This window comes from Colobus angolensis, unplaced genomic scaffold, assembly GCF_000951035.1.
Source record: "Colobus angolensis palliatus isolate OR3802 unplaced genomic scaffold, Cang.pa_1.0 Scaffold65, whole genome shotgun sequence".
Classification (NCBI taxonomy): domain Eukaryota; kingdom Metazoa; phylum Chordata; class Mammalia; order Primates; family Cercopithecidae; genus Colobus; species Colobus angolensis.
The window spans coordinates 1,269,235-1,284,293 of record NW_012120154.1 but is presented as its reverse complement, the minus strand read 5'-3'; the positions used below and the strand labels follow the sequence as shown (position 1 = coordinate 1,284,293).

General features: G+C 52.6%; 1 protein-coding gene across 2 annotated transcripts in view; it reads left to right on the top strand.

Moving 5' to 3' along the window:
- Positions 1-6: 6 nt before the first annotated feature.
- FAM83F (family with sequence similarity 83, member F) overlaps positions 7-15,059 on the top strand; it is a 34,313-nt gene continuing 19,260 nt past the window's right edge. The window contains exon 1 of one of the 2 annotated variants that reach the window (XM_011964176.1): positions 7-347. In XM_011964176.1, the coding sequence (XP_011819566.1) occupies positions 327-347 (21 nt within the window). In that variant the 5' untranslated portion in view covers positions 7-326. Of the gene's footprint in view, positions 348-14,170; positions 14,625-15,059 lie in introns of those variants that run through there. The other variant, XM_011964175.1, reaches the window with a different exon arrangement.

Below are 15,059 nucleotides of genomic sequence, written 5' to 3'. Positions count from 1 at the left end.
AGCGGCTCAAGGAGCAGCAGCTCCGGGACTTCCTCTCCAGCCCGGAGCGCCAGGCCCTGCGCGCCTCCTGGAGCCCCTATGAGGACGCCGCCCCCGCCGTCAACGCCCGGGGCAAGAGCAAGGCCAAGGCCAAGGCCCCCGCGCCGGCGCCTGCTGAGTCCGGCGAGTCCCTGGCCTACTGGCCCGACCGTTCCGACACCGAGGTGCCTCCGCTGGACCTAGGCTGGACGGACACTGGTTTCTACCGCGGCGTGAGCCGGGTCACCCTCTTCACCCACCCCCCCAAGGACGAGAAGGCGCCGCACCTCAAGCAGGTGGTCAGGCAGATGATCCAACAGGCCCAGAAGGTAGGCCCCCGCCTTCGCCCCCTCACCGCTAGGACCTTGGCCCCAGTCCCCTGGACCAGGCCTCACCTCCCAGACAGCGCCGGGGCAGGCCGCCCTGAACACCCTCTGGAAATTGGGCCCCAACCCGTCCCTACTTCATGGGGCTGCAGTGAGGCCTCTAGAGCGAATGGCTGGGAGCGTGTTTGGGAAATTACAAGGCGCTGGACAGATGCCAACCGTCGGTATTCCAGCGTCCAGAGATGCTGGCTCTGCTCTGTGTTTCTGAAACTTCCCTGTCCAGTCTTCCTCCCCAGGGAAGATTGAGGACCGAGGCCCTGTGGTTAAAATGCAGCACTCAAATGTCTTGATAATAACCTAGGTGCTGCCCAGGGATTTACAGAACATATCCCGAGCCACTTTCTCATGTGATCGTCAAAGCAACTTCAGGGAGTGGGTGGCGGTGACCTTCCGGGTCCCACCTCTGCCATGCTGCTCTTTGGACCACCTCTCTCCTCCCGTAGTCAAAGCCGGGCTGGCGCCCTCACAGTCACAGCCTCTCCTGGACCGCGTGCTAGGCCCCAGCTGCCTGGAATGAATGACTTTGCGGGGGAGGAGGGGGGGGAGCGGGGGAGGATATTGAGCACCTACTGTGTGCCTGGACCTGTGCTGGGCGCCTTGGCACAGCAGGTCACCTGACTCGGCAGCTCAGGAAAGGGCTCCTACTTAGCATATCTGTCCTGCTTGGGAGTTGGAAGGAGGGTCTGTTTCCAGGGTGGCTGGTGAGGCCAGTCTGCTGTGGAGCAGGCTGAAGACTTTAATCTTTATGCCTTTGAGTAGGAGTCCTGGGCAGCTTCCAGATCAAATATAGGATGTCTCACTACATCTGAACTTTCGATAAACAACACATAACTTTTTAGTATCCTAAACATGACGTGAGACGTACCGATACTGAAAAGTTCTTTGTTGTGTATCTGAAATTCAAATTGAATGGGAACGTTTTGTACTTTTATTTCCTAACTCTGGCTCCCCTACACTGAGATTTGTTCAGAAACAGCAGCAGCTTTTGGTGCCCAGTTCAGAATATAAAACAGGAGTGGCTTGGGTTCACCACTCGAATTCCACTCAATGAGTGAGGTTGGAGTCCTGGTTCCCCTCGAGGCTGAAGAGGCCTAAGGAGGGAAAATAGAGCTAGAAAGACCAGTGTTCATGCTCATCTTCCTGGAAGGGGTGATCTAGGTAGTTGGCTACATTGGTTACCAGAAGGAAGGGTTAACTTTCCACTGCGCACGTTTCTACCCTCCCTCTCTATAATTCCTCCCTGTCTGACTGAGTTTTCTTTGTATATTGTGTTCTGCAAAAGAAAAGGCAAGATTGGACACAGAAGAGGGAAAAAGGATGTAGGCGGCAATACAGGCTGCAGCTGGGGTTAGGGGTCAAGTCTCATGATGTCATGCTAACAAAGCCTCTATTTATTTAGCATTTAATATGTGCCATCCACTGTGCTAATGACTCACCTGCGTTTTCTCATTAGCTTTTCACAACAACCGGGTGAATAGGTGTTTTCCTTATTTTTGGAGAAAAAGACATCAGGATTCAGAAGTTTCTCGCCAGAGGTCCCATAGCTAGCAAGTGACTGAGCCAGGACCCAAACTCCAAAGCCCTTGCTCTTAACCATTGTGCTACTCTACCCCAGTGTCTGAAATAATGGTGCAGTCCGATTAAGCAAGGGGTTTGAATGAAGCTAGCCTGGTCACAACCTGGAGTGCAGGTGGTGTACCCCTGTTACAAGAAGGGGGAGACAGGGCTCCTGGCCACTGAGGCATCTAGTCCCATGTGGGATGACAGGACTCTCTCCTGCATAGTGAGGTATTTTTAACTCTTTAAATATTTAACAACAGAAACTTTGAACACTTGTGAACCCATCCAATAAGTACAGGTTTAACCAGTAATTTCCTGAGGGCTGACTGTGTGCCAGGCACTAACTTGCCGTGAAGAAGATATACGGTGTGGCTTTACCCTCCAAGGGCTTAACAAATGCTAGGGCTCTGCTGGAAAGGAAAGAGTTTTTAAGGCTGGATGTGCCTAATCTGGGAAGGCTTCCTGAGAGAGGGGAGTTGCAGAATTGGAAAGGGAGAGGGTCAAATGGAATGGGCAGTCTCTCGGTAAGAGAGCTTTTTGCTTCGAAAAAGCAAGGAGGTTTGATTGGCAGGGAAAAAGAGCTGTCGTGGAGGGAGGTGAGTACTGTGTGGGGCCTGGTATGGGGACCCTAAAACTGGGCCCAAGGCAGGCGACCACCCCTAAGGAAGCAACAGTGTTGGACACTGTCTGTGCCTACCCAAGTATCAGGACCTCCGGGCCCCCACCCTTAATCACTGTCCCGCCTGTCTGCACAGCCCCTTCTTCCCAAAGACCCTGTGAAGAAGTTGGGACAGAGAGGTTGACCCTGTTTCACAGGTGAGGAAACCGAGGCACAGAGAAGGAAAGAGACTTGCCCAGAGGTCACATGGCTGGTTCTAGAAAAACCCAGCTTCTGCTCTAGGGGCTGCACCTTCTGACCGCTGCCTGTCCCCCACCCCCACGCCAGCTTGTCCAGCTGGCAGGCAGCCTTCCCTGGCCATTAACTTAGATCCTTTCTCCTCCCCTTTCGCCCGGAGGGATGGAGTTTCCTTTGTTTCCAGTGAGAGTCTGGCTGCTGTGAGGCCAGGTGGGGCAGACTGAGATGGTTTACGTGCAGGGACACGGGGGAACTGCCAAGGGGAGGCAGCAGGACACGCACACATCCAACTGTGTGCCAGAGTTTTGCATTTTATTTCATTTAATCCTCAGAATAACCCCGTGAGGTGTTGTTTTGGTTCCTGAATCACAGACCGGAAACTAAGGTTCAGAAGGAGTTGCCCGTGGCTGCCTGCCTACAGTCACAGGCCAGCGGATGATTCTATACCTGGTACTCAGGAATATGGAGAAAGGAGCCTAATTAGGGGAACATGAATGGGGGGGGAGGGGAGAGGGGCTGAGGATGGGGACCAGTGAGGAAACAGCCCAGCAGGGCCCTTGTGGACTGGTAGGAGAGCCTTTGAGGAGGTCCGGCTGAGCGACCTGTATCCTGGGCCTCTGCAGATGTCAGAAAGCCCTTCCCAAACCGCCATTCGGCTGTTTACTTGTGGGGTGGGGATTTTTTCTGCTGTTTTTTTTTTTTCTTTTTCCTTTTGAGTGATCTGCTTACCTGGGTGCCTCTGAATGATGGACTTTGTCTACTTAAATTACAGGCAGAAAGGGCACCTTTAGGGGCCCAAAAATGATCTCCTGGCCTATGCTACGCTAGCAAAGAAGACCAGGGGAAGTTGCTGATGCTTGGGCCACTCAGGTCATTGTAACTGCCTGGCAGTGGACTTACAGCAAGACCATGTGTAGGCTGGGAAAGCCAGAGTAAGGGGAGCAAACAACTGCAAAGCCAGAGTAAGGGGAGCAAACAACTGCAATCTGGATGGGCTGGCAACTTGGAAGGATTGTGCATCTGTTTGGCCACTGGACAAATATTTAGAGATTTACTGCATGTGCTAAGCATACTTGAGTGGAAAGCAGATACCTAAAACACACCTCTGGTCTTAAATAGCCTAATCTTCTGCTGATCCATCATCTAATACAGTCTGAGGAGTGCTGGACAGAGGGTGTGGCGGGAGGGGCACTAGCCCAGCCCCTAAACCGGGTTAGGGAAGGCCCTTTGATGCTGAGGACCTGTCTACAGGCATGTCTGAACGCAGCAGGAAGCTGAGATACACCAAGCTGTCTGCCCATCTTGCGCCCAGGCTCCCTTGTGACCAGTGGCATCCAATTTTGAGGCTGCTGGGCGGATTTAGAGAACGTTGCTTGCTGCTTTGGGAACAGACGCAAGTTTACCACACCCACTTCTCAAAGATTGACCCTTGACCCCTGCATTCCTGGCTCACACCCAAATGCACCATTGACCCAGCTAACCAGCTCATCTTGGTTTATCACAAACTGTCCAATCTCCTTGGCACCTCAATAGCTGCGTAAGGCAGGGTCTTGTCTTCATTACACAGAGGCTCCCTCTGAGCTCCAAAAGGGTGAAATGACTTATCTTCAGACCAGGATAAAGAGGTTACACAGAATCCCCGGGTCCTTGGTTGGGATTATCAGTGACCCCAGTGACGCCATGCAGATTGTAAACACAACCTAGGAGAGGGAGGCTGCTGGAGTAGGTAACCATGACTAACTGGGAGCTGCTTCTATTTTTATTCCTGTTGTCATTAGTGGAAAAGGCCTGCCTGGATGGTTGAGGAAAGAGGGTAACCAGCCAGGCTGGTCCCTAACCCACCTCTGCCTGTCATTGGGTTTGTCCCTTTTCCTTCAAGGCCTCGCTAAGAGGCCACCTCTGCCTTGGGATTTTGTCGATTCAATTTTCAATCCAGAAGGTTCACAAGGTTTGCTTTGGGAGAGTGCATTTTGCCCTCCTGAATTGGGAACTTTGGAAGAGAGAGACTGGCTTACTCTCAGTTTCCCTTCCGGTACCCCAACGGTGCCCCAGCTGTCACAGGTGATCAATTATCTGTTTATAGAATTGAAAACTCTCTTCTGTTGGCCTCCTTTCCCTCTGGGGAAGCAGGTGTCTGGAGATGTCCCCGTGGAATTGCACATTCCGCGGGGAGCTCCTTTAATCTACATCGTAACAAGCCGGCTGGCAGCGGAGAGAAGAATGCTCTAAATTGGGGATATGGGGAACAGGGAGGGAGGTGCATCAGGGGATTTAGGGAAAGGCTCCAGAGCAGGAGGCATGGCCGGCTGAGGTTAGCAGCCTTGGTTTGAGGTCTGGGCAGCTAATGGGAGGAGGGTATGGTGAACAGCTGGGACACAGATGCCCCTGGGCATGGCAAAGTCTTGGAGTCATCAGCTCAACTCCCCAAAAGATTCAGCTTTGCATATGGTGGGCCTGGCCCCTGAGGGGAGCCCACCACCGTCTTTCCCCATTAACCTCAAATGACATTTCCCTCATTCAGCTACACTAGCCAACAGTACCAAGCGCTTTCTCCATACCAGGCACTTTGCTGGACATTGAGATACTGCAATGAAGCAGATGCCCCCAAAAACCCTAGTTTAAAAAATATGTAATTTTTAAAAATGTTACTTGTTTTTGAATTCTGAGAGTCAAGCAATACATTCATTAGTCACCTCAAAACCTTGTTTGAGAGCTGGTCCCAATTCTTATAACCTTCCTACCTCCCTCTTTTCCCCTATTATCCTCCTCCCCTTCCATCTAAGGGGGACAATTGACTTTATCTAGAAGCTCCTGAGCTGCCTTTTAGAAGCCTGGTTTAAACTCACAGAGCAAGAAGAGGCCTCTCAGGCAGCCCAGGGACCCACAGGCCCCACACACTCCTAACCGTTCTACCCTTCTGCAAGTGGCCATGCCACATGAGCGTTGTTTCAGAGTCCTTGCTGCATTAAGGCTGGTGGATAATGGCACAACTGGAGCTCCAGAGAATAAGCACTTCATAGCCCTTCTGAGATCTTGCCCCGGCCTGTCCAGGTATTCCTGGCAAGCCCTGGACGAATTGGCTGTTGGGTTCTGAGTCTCTCTCTCTTATGCTTGATCAATTATTGAAGGAGCTTCTGAGCAGTGGACCAGCTTCATGTCAAAAACAAGACAAGATCTGAAGTTGAAAGGTCTTGATTTCTGCCCGCATCTGACCACTTACTCACTGTGTTCCCTTGAGCAAATCACCTCCCTCTCTAAGGCTCCTGGCTGATAAAATGGGGAAGATAATACCGAGCTTCCTGGATGGTTTTGAAAAACGAAGGAGGGTGGGGCATGGTGGCTCTTGTCCACAGCACTTTGGGAAACAGAGGTGGGCGGATTGCTCAAGCTGACAAATTTGAGACCGGCCTGGGCAACGTGGCAAATCCCCATCTTTACAAAAAGTACAAAAATGAGCCAGATGTGGTGGTGTGTACCTGTAGTCCCAACTACTCTGGAGGCTGAGGTGGGTAGGTGGGAGGATCGCTTGAGCATAGGAGGTGGAGGTTGCAATGAGCAGAGATTGCACCACTGCACTCCAGCCTGGGTGCCAGAGTGAAACTCTAACTCAAAATAAATAAATGAATAACAAAACAAAGAAAGAAAGACAAGGGAGAAACCATGTGTGGAAGCTGAGGATACTGGAAAGTATCATATAAATGTTCACTATGTTAGAAAGTAACTGCTGTCTTCTTTTTTTGCAGAGCAGGGGAGGGAAGGGTAGCCAAATTTTCTCCCAAGAAGTTAGGGTGCCCCACCCAGGAGATTAGAGGTAGGCGAATCGGGAGGGCCAAAGACCCTGTGCAGGTGTGTTTCCTGCTTCCACCTTTGAGCAAGACAGGAGTGGCTGCCCACAGCCCTGCCACTCGCTCACTGCATTGATCTGTTGGCCTGATAATGGTGGTGGTGGGCCGTATGTAGTTGGTAAGGGCAGTCTTCTGCCGGCCTCCGAGCTGCCTTCAGGAGGCTGTGGCGTTGGAATTCTCAGCCCAGGATCTATGCTGGGATCTGGCATGGGCAGAGAGGGATAAAGCAGGAAGGTGCAGAGGCTCCCTTGTTCCTAAAGCAGGGGTCCCCGGAGGATGTTCCCCACACACGGTCATCCTGAAGGGCCAGACTACTGCACGGGCCCAGCCCAGAGAGCCCGAGGGCAGCCTGGAAAAACTCCCCAAGCTCTTTTAGTTCTGGAGAACTAAAGCTTTCATTGGAACAAGAGGGTGGGGCTGCTGATGGTTAACCGTGATGTCATCGTGGCCTTGGGCCGTGTTTCCCTCTTTGGAGAAGAGGGAGGGGAGAGTTGGCTCCTCTGAAATCGGATGCTTTGGGTCCCTGAACCTCTGAGGATGGGTGTTTCCCAGAAAGTTGGTAAGTACAAGGTGGGGCCTCAGTAAACTTCATGACTTCTTGAAGGTTCGTGGTAGCAAAGCCAGTTCTGTTGGGTGGAGGTCTCCGAAGCCCAGGCCACTGGCAGGTGGAGGGAGCCCATGCGGTTGGGAGCCAGGAGCCTGGGAATCATTTTTGCCCTGGCCATCCCTTTCCTAGCTCCCTGGGTGATGTGGGGTACATCATTTGGCTTTGCTTGGCCTCTGTTTCTGCATCTCTAACATGGGGATAATTCCTGCCTTCTTGCTTATTTCCACACATTGTTCTGAGAACTTAGTGTAAGGCTATGGGAAATCACTTTGAGAAAGGTAAGTGATGCGTGCAGTCAAGGGATTTCTCTGAGAAAGGGCTAACGCTGAGTGACGGGATTGGTGCCCTGCGTGCCATTGCGTTTCGTTAATCCAATCCTCAGCACCTTGCAAAGGAAGGGATATTTTCCCTGAGGCTCTGAGAAAGCATAAGGTGGCAGAACTCAGAAGAGGCTGGGGGAGATTCCACCCAGGTCTCAGCTCAAGGTGGTGTCCATCCACGACAGTTGTCCTTGGGAATTGTCCTCTGGGGCCATCTCTTCCCTCTAAAACTTCCAGAAACATTCAAAGTCTGTATGTTGCCAGCCAGGCCCTGGGAGGCTCTTGGACCAGTTCTAGAGACAGACAAGTACACAACTGCCAGCTGCTCCATTCTGTGCCAAGGCTGGAGAAGAGGGTTCCCCCTACCCAGTGACATTGAGGCAGGTAATATAGGGAAGCTGGGTACAGGTAGTTTCTCCAGAGACCTAGATTGTCCTCTTTATGGCCACTTTCTGGCCCCCTGGGACTTATGCCCCTCCCTGACAGGCTGAGACCTTGAAGTGAGTCCCAGTCCAGCAACTATCAGTCCTTCCAACTTCTCAACCCCAGGGACGCTGCCTCACCTCGGCTGGTGGCCAGATCTGCCTCCCTTTTCATAGAGTGTACAAAGCAGAGCCTGTTTGGGGACAAGCTTCCAATCCGAGCTGGGGGAGGTGGGGAGCAGGGCAGAGAACAAACGAGCCCAGGGCTGCGTCCTGGCTGACCACCCGCCCCTGCTCCTGGGGCTGTCCTGAGCCGCCCCCCAGGCTGAGTCAGTCTAGCCATCCCTGCCCGCCCCAACCCCCACACACCATGCCAGGTGCCATGACCAGCCGGCCTCAGCTGGGGCTGCTGCCCTTCCCAGTTTCCTTTTTCATTCTCTGAAATCGGTGGGGTCTGTGGACTTGCTAATGATCCCATAATCTTAGCCCTGGAAGAGAGCCTATGGCTTTTCTAATTATTAGTCTCTCTGGCCCAGGTTTCCAGTAATCTGCAAACACATCCCCGGCACAGCTTGCACGCCGGCCATCATTCTGCCGGGCTCCTCGCAGTCCTGGCAAGGCATGTGGGAGGCTCCGGTTAAGTGTTATTTTATTTATTTATTTTTCAGCAGTGAGTCAGGAGATGGGGGTGCGGAGGTGGGACCCAGAACTCTCTATCTTTCGGTGGGCCATTGAAGACAGGCTGTGAGTTTCCTTAATTCACCCCCCACCCCCGGGAGGGCTCCCAGACCGCCTGGAGATTCCCTGCATTTGCTCATTCACTCACCGTGTTTCACTGAGACCCAACTATGTGCCAGGAACCAGAAATTTACAATGAGGACTCTGCCTTAAGTCTAATGGTGGCGGAGCGAGGGGGTGTGGGGTGACAAAAAGAAAATACAGCACAGTGGTGGGGGTGGGGATATTGATAGCTATTACTTATTGAGTATATAAGTGCTAGGCAAATGCCATCCCTTTTAGAATTATTTTATTTTATTTTTTGAGAGGGAGTCTTGGTCTGTCTCCCAGACTGGAGTGCAGTGACTCTGTCTTGGCTCGCTGCAACCTCTGTCTCTGCCTTGAACCTCTGTTCAAGCGATTCTCCCACCTCAGCCTCCCAAGTAGCTGGGACTACAGGCGTGTGCTACCACACCTGGCTAATTTTTGTATTTTTAGTAGAGACATGGTTTCACCATGTTGCCCAGGCTGGCCTCGAGCTCCTGACTTCAGGTGATCCACCCATCTCGGCTTCCCAAAGTGCCGGGATTACAGGTATAAGCCACCACACCCAGCTCATTTTTGTATTTTTTGTAGAGATGGGGTCTCACCATATTGGCTAGGCTGGTCTCAAACTCTTGACCTCAAGTGATCCACCCTCTTTGACCTTCCAAAGTGCTAGGATTACAGGCGTGAGCCACCGTGCCTAGCCTATTCCATTTAATTTTTTAACAACAATCCAGCAGCTTTTCATTTTACAGATGAGGAAACTGAGGTTCAGAGAGGATAAGGTCACACCACCAGTAAATAGGACACTAGATGGGAACCAAAATGTGTCTGGTTCTCAGGCTTGTGCACCTGTACTGAGCTCCAGGTGAACGGAGGCTTCCTGGGAATTGATGGCTGAATCAGCCAGTTGTGGAAGGGCAGGGCAGGCTGTGTACAAAACTGGAGGCCCAGGACCCATGGACTCACACTGTTCCCATGTTCCCATCACTTGAATGCCCTCCTGACCACTTTCAACCATATCCCTCGCTGCACTCTCAACTTGCCTCTCTAGGGAAGCCCTCCCAGGTAACATCATCTGGCAAAAGCCACAGAGTTATCCTTGCTGCATCTCATCACCTCCTAGGCAAACTGCCAACTCCATTTGTCTTACCCTGATAGATCAGTCAAGAAATACCTCGGCAGATACTTTGTGAGCTACCTCACTACCTGCCTCGCTCTGTCCATGTGAGAGCTCAAGGCTAGTAACGCAAACCAGCAGATGATCCTAAAAATCGTTTGTGTATCGTCATTGGATTTTTTTTTTTAGCAGCTGATTTATCTTTCTAATTATGTTTGGCTTTAAGCTAATGTTAAAATGAGCTTGCATTAGATAATTTTCACTAATTAACACCAACTTAGTGCTGGGAAAGTCATCTCAGAAGCTTGCCGTGGGGCAGGGAAAAGCCGGCCTAGGATCTTACAAAGAATTGCTCTGCTTACTCCCTGGCAGGTCACGACACGTGGTTGTTCACAGCTGAATTAGTTGGCCTTGCTCACATGGGTGCCATCTGTCTTCCTCCTCTGGAGAGCCAGCCTGGGTCTCCTTTGTACATACACCCTCCTTCATTCAACCTTGTCAAGAGTGATGGCCTCACAGGGTCAGCCTGAGAGGGAGTGAGCCCCAGGGGGCGCAGCAGGGAGACCTGACCTGCAGGGTCGGGATCAGAGCCCCACACTGAGGTGGAGGGCTCTGGGAGAGGAAGCGGCCTGGCTGGGTGGAATTGGGCTCCGCTGCTGCCAGCATAGGGAGGGAGCCCGGTGTTTTATGATGTCTAATTAGTGAGCCCAAGACGATGGAATGTGGCCACAGATAGCTGGGAAGCCCCAGCTGATGAAGCACAGATGCCCTGCTGCTGGGGTGGGGGCAGCCTGGCCTCCAAGTGGGGAACAAGACCCTGTTGCAGCCAGGTGCGGTGGCTCACGCCTGTAATCCCAGCACTTTGGGAGGCTGAGGCGGGCAGATCATTTGAGGTCAGGAGTTTGAAACCAGCCTGGCCAACATGGTGAAGTCCCATCTCTACTAAACATACAAAAATTACTCGGGTGTGGCGTAATCCCAGCTACTCGGGAGGCTGGGGCAGGAGAATTGCTTGAGCCTGGGAAGCAGAGGTTGCGGTAAGCAGAGATTGCACCATTGCACTCCAGCCTGGGCAACAGAGCGAGACTCCATCTCAAAAAAAAAAAAAAGCTATTGCAGTTCTGGATTTTGCTCTGCCTTCTTGGTGGACCAGGACTCAGGCCCAACCCACATCTCAGCTCCCCAAGGGAAGCCCCCTATGTGAAGGCATTCTGTTTAGAACGATGGCGGGGCTCTGTCCCCCACCCCTCGTGGACAGATGGGGAGACACCCCCATGTGCCTAGACAGAAACAGCCCTGGGCAGACATGCATCCTAGGAAAGGCACACACTACACTGGGAACGGGGGACAGAGGATGATCCTGGGACAGCCCTGGGAAGAGTGAAACAAGGACCTCGACAACGAGTATTCTCATCACTACAGGCTTAGGGGGTGACACTGTGAGTTAAGGCACGAGCCAGAGCCTGCTGGGTGATTTTGGAGAACATCAAATAATCTTGTGGGGTATGAGCTGATTATCTGGGGAGAAAGTGGATAAATGCCTCTTTGGGTTGGAAGCACATGAAGAGTCTTCAGCCAGGCTGAGGGCCTTCGACTTGACTGTAGGCAGTCAGGAACCGCTGAGTGGGCAGGGAAACAGGGCGCTTGGGTTGTGTTATGGGGTCCATCTGCCAAGAAGGGAACAGTCAGGGCAGCGTGAACTAGCATTGCTGCAAGGTGACCCTGAGCACCTACTGTGTGTCAGGCCCTGTCCCAGAGGAAGGACAGAGCTCAGCCAGCTGGGGCAGACACCAGGCAAGATTTTATCTAGGCTTGATCACATTTCTTTTCATCTTCATAGAACCATGAAGTAGCCTCATTTTACAGGTAGAATTCAGAGGGCTTCAGTAACTTGCCCAAGGCCTCACAGTCAGTGTGGAATCTCTGGCACTTTCCCCACTGCAGTACACTTCTGTACTGTTTTATTTAGCGATGTAAATCTAGAGACCAGGGATGGGAGGAAGTTAAAGGGGTGTTCTGTGGGGGTCATGCAGCAGGAGCCCCTCCTGTGGGCAGCTGTGAAGCCTCCTCTCTTCTCCTGTCCTGTCCTCTCCTGTCCTGTCCTGTCCTCTCCTGTCCTCCCCTCTCCTGTCCTGTCCTGTCCTTTCCTCTCCTGTCCTTTCCTCTCCTGTCCTCTCCTCCTCTTCTCCTCCTCCTCTCCTGTCCCCTCCTCCCCTCCTCTCCTTCTCCTCTCTTCTTCTCTTCCTCTTCTCTTCCTCTCCTTCTCCTCTCCTCTCTTCCTCCTCTGTCCTCTCCTCTCTTGCTCTCTCCCCAGGGTATGTACATGGGGAACTTAAGAGAAAGTTTGTTGTTTAGTGGTTCCCACTCTACTGGCGTAAAAATTGGTGATAATTCAGAAGGGGCCTGTTGCAGTCTTGGTGACAGTCTTTGCAGTGTACCCAGAGTACTTATGACACCCTCTCCTGGATGCATCGTCTCCATAGAGCACCCTTCTGTGCTGCGGTGATGGCCGGGCCAGCTGGAAGTTGCTCTGGTTGCCCGCAGCTCGCCTTGAGATACTTTACTCTGGCAGCGGCTTTCTTAGCCGTGCGTTGCGACATTCAGCATGAGTGTAGACACCTGGTATGGCTGGGTGAACAGTTCATCATGTGGGTTCTTCCTTAATTGGGCCGCCATTCCCCTCAATTAGTTCAAGTTTTGACCTTTCTGGAAATGTCGTGTTCCCTGAGCTTTAATCACCACCGTGGGCTGGGCCTGCTGGGCATGGCATTGAGCAGAGGAACGACGTCCACACCTTGATGTCTGTGCCGTGGGAGGCACTGGCTGCCTGGCTCCCCGGGAGCTCAGCGGGCCCCCCACTGGCCCTCTCCTTTCTCGCCCCCTCCCCTGAAGTGGTGGCCCCTTTGTTCTGGGCTCCATCACTGAGGAGAGAAGAGGGCACCTGCATTTACCCATGGCTCACAGCAGGACAAGTACCATGCTGTTGCAGAATCTCATTCAAAGCTCAGAACAGCCCTGTAAAGGCATCACCTCCCCATTCTAAAATGAGGAAACTGAGGCCCAGTAAATGACTCACTCAAAGCCAAACAACCAGTAAGACATTCTGCTTCCTGACCGTATATTATCCTGCACGCAGCAGCCTTCACTCAAAGTGTGACACATCTCCCCCGTGCATTCAGGTGACCTGAGTGGGGGTGGAGGACGGAGGCTGCTGTTAAAATGCATTTTCTTGGGCCTTTGCTGAATTCAAATTTTTGAGGATGGAATCTGCATCTTCAATAGGCATACCCCCGTCCCTGCTCCCAGGTGATTCTTTACACACTGAAGTTTGACAACCTGCCCTTGATCCTCTCTTTGGGGAGATCAGAAAAGGAAATTCCACAGCTGGAGATGTTTGAGTCAGAGGCTGCAGGCAGACCCAGCTCTACCCTGCATGGGAAAGGGAAGGACTGCCCTCTAGTTCCAGATAGACTAACTGCCCTGGACTGCCAGACAGATGGCCATTCTGGGAGACAGCAGTTTGACCTGTTTGCTCAGCTGCTGTCCTCTCCACCCTGAGGGACCTTACGGCTTCAGATGTGGGGAGTTCCTCCCATTTGCCTTATAGTTATAAAACGGTTGTTATAAAACGATCCCTCATAACTGCACAGCGTTTTCGTGGGATCTCGTGGGCATGATCTCATCCGAGCCTTCCAACAGCCCTGGGAGGTAGGCACGGCAGGCATGGGAGGCAACTCGGCCCCAGGCGCACATGGGTAGGTAATCAGTGGGAAAGTGTCCCTAGCTGCTTCCCTTCCTTCTCCAGGAGAAGTGACTATCACCAACAGGCCCCCCAAGGTCACCAAGCTTGGCCTGTGGCCTTTTGCTTTTTCATACCCACAGAAGGGGTGAAGCTGGGGCTCTTGGCAGGCAACAGCAGCCTATCCCACCCCAGAGTCCTGAGCTCCACGTCAGCAGGGCAAGGGGACGGATGGTGGTGTTTCTCTCTACCCATGCATCTTGGTTTGCATCCTGCTGTGGAGGATGAATTGGAGGGTAGATGTAAGCAGGAGAGAGCAGTTAGGAAGCTCCTAGAAGCGTGGTAGGAAAGGAGGAGGGTCCAAGCTGGGGTCCGAGCTGAGGCGGTACCAGTGGGGACAGAAAGGATTGACCCTGAGAAGGTGCCCGCGGTGGGGCCTGCTGGATTCAGTGACTGATGGATTTGGTAGGTGGGGAGGAGGAGGAGGCTGGTAGGCCTGGGCTTCTGGCCAGAGTGACTGGGGGGTTGTTGATCTGGGGAGTGCCTGTGTGACTGAGGGACACATCCAAGCCGCAGTCAGCTCTGTGGATGTGGACACCTGGCAGAGCCATGCCTCCTCTAGTCTGGGTCATCCAAACACACGTGGGGTACAGGGGCCAGGTGGAGCCCTCAGCCAGGTGGAGCCCTCTTGTCATTTTTGTTATCTGACGGTAATTACGGAGTCCAGAAAGAGAATTGGAAACGCTGGCAGTTTAACTAAAGCTGGATGGCAGGAGAGGGGCATTTGGAGGCTCCCTCCCTGCCTTCGCTCCCCGTCCTGCCACCCAGGCAGGATATCAGATGAGGAGACGTTGAGCTCACAAAACTCCCCATGAGAAGTCTTACAACATCAGAGGCTGTCTGCCAATGCGCCTGCGATGGCTTATAGAAACTGCTGCCACCTCGAATTAACCTCTCTCCCCAGGCATTGTGCATCAGTAGGTAACCAGGCAAAGGACGCCAGGGGTGGGTAGCCAGCTGGAGGGGGCGTGATTTCCTCCCCCAACAAAATCTGCTTCCTGTGTTCTGAGCCCATGATGTCCTGTTTTTAAACCCGATTTTCCATCTACACTGGGAGCTTTGAAGTTCGCTCGGTGTGGAGAATCACATGCTCAGTGAAAGACCCAAGCGGAGAGAGTGGGGAGCTGGTTCCCCTGGGCCTGACGCTGTGGAGCTGAATGTCAAAGCGGGGCCCTCAGAGACCAAAGCAGAGGGTAATTATCACTTTTCCACAACTAGATTGCAGGAGTCAGCCAGCAATTGATTTTTTTTTTCTACTACAGATATTTCATTGTTTAATTGGTAGTGACACAGATGGCTGGCTCGCACCAGGGCGTTACAGTCCGACTCGCGAAAGCCAGGCTGTGGGGACTGCTGCCTCTCCC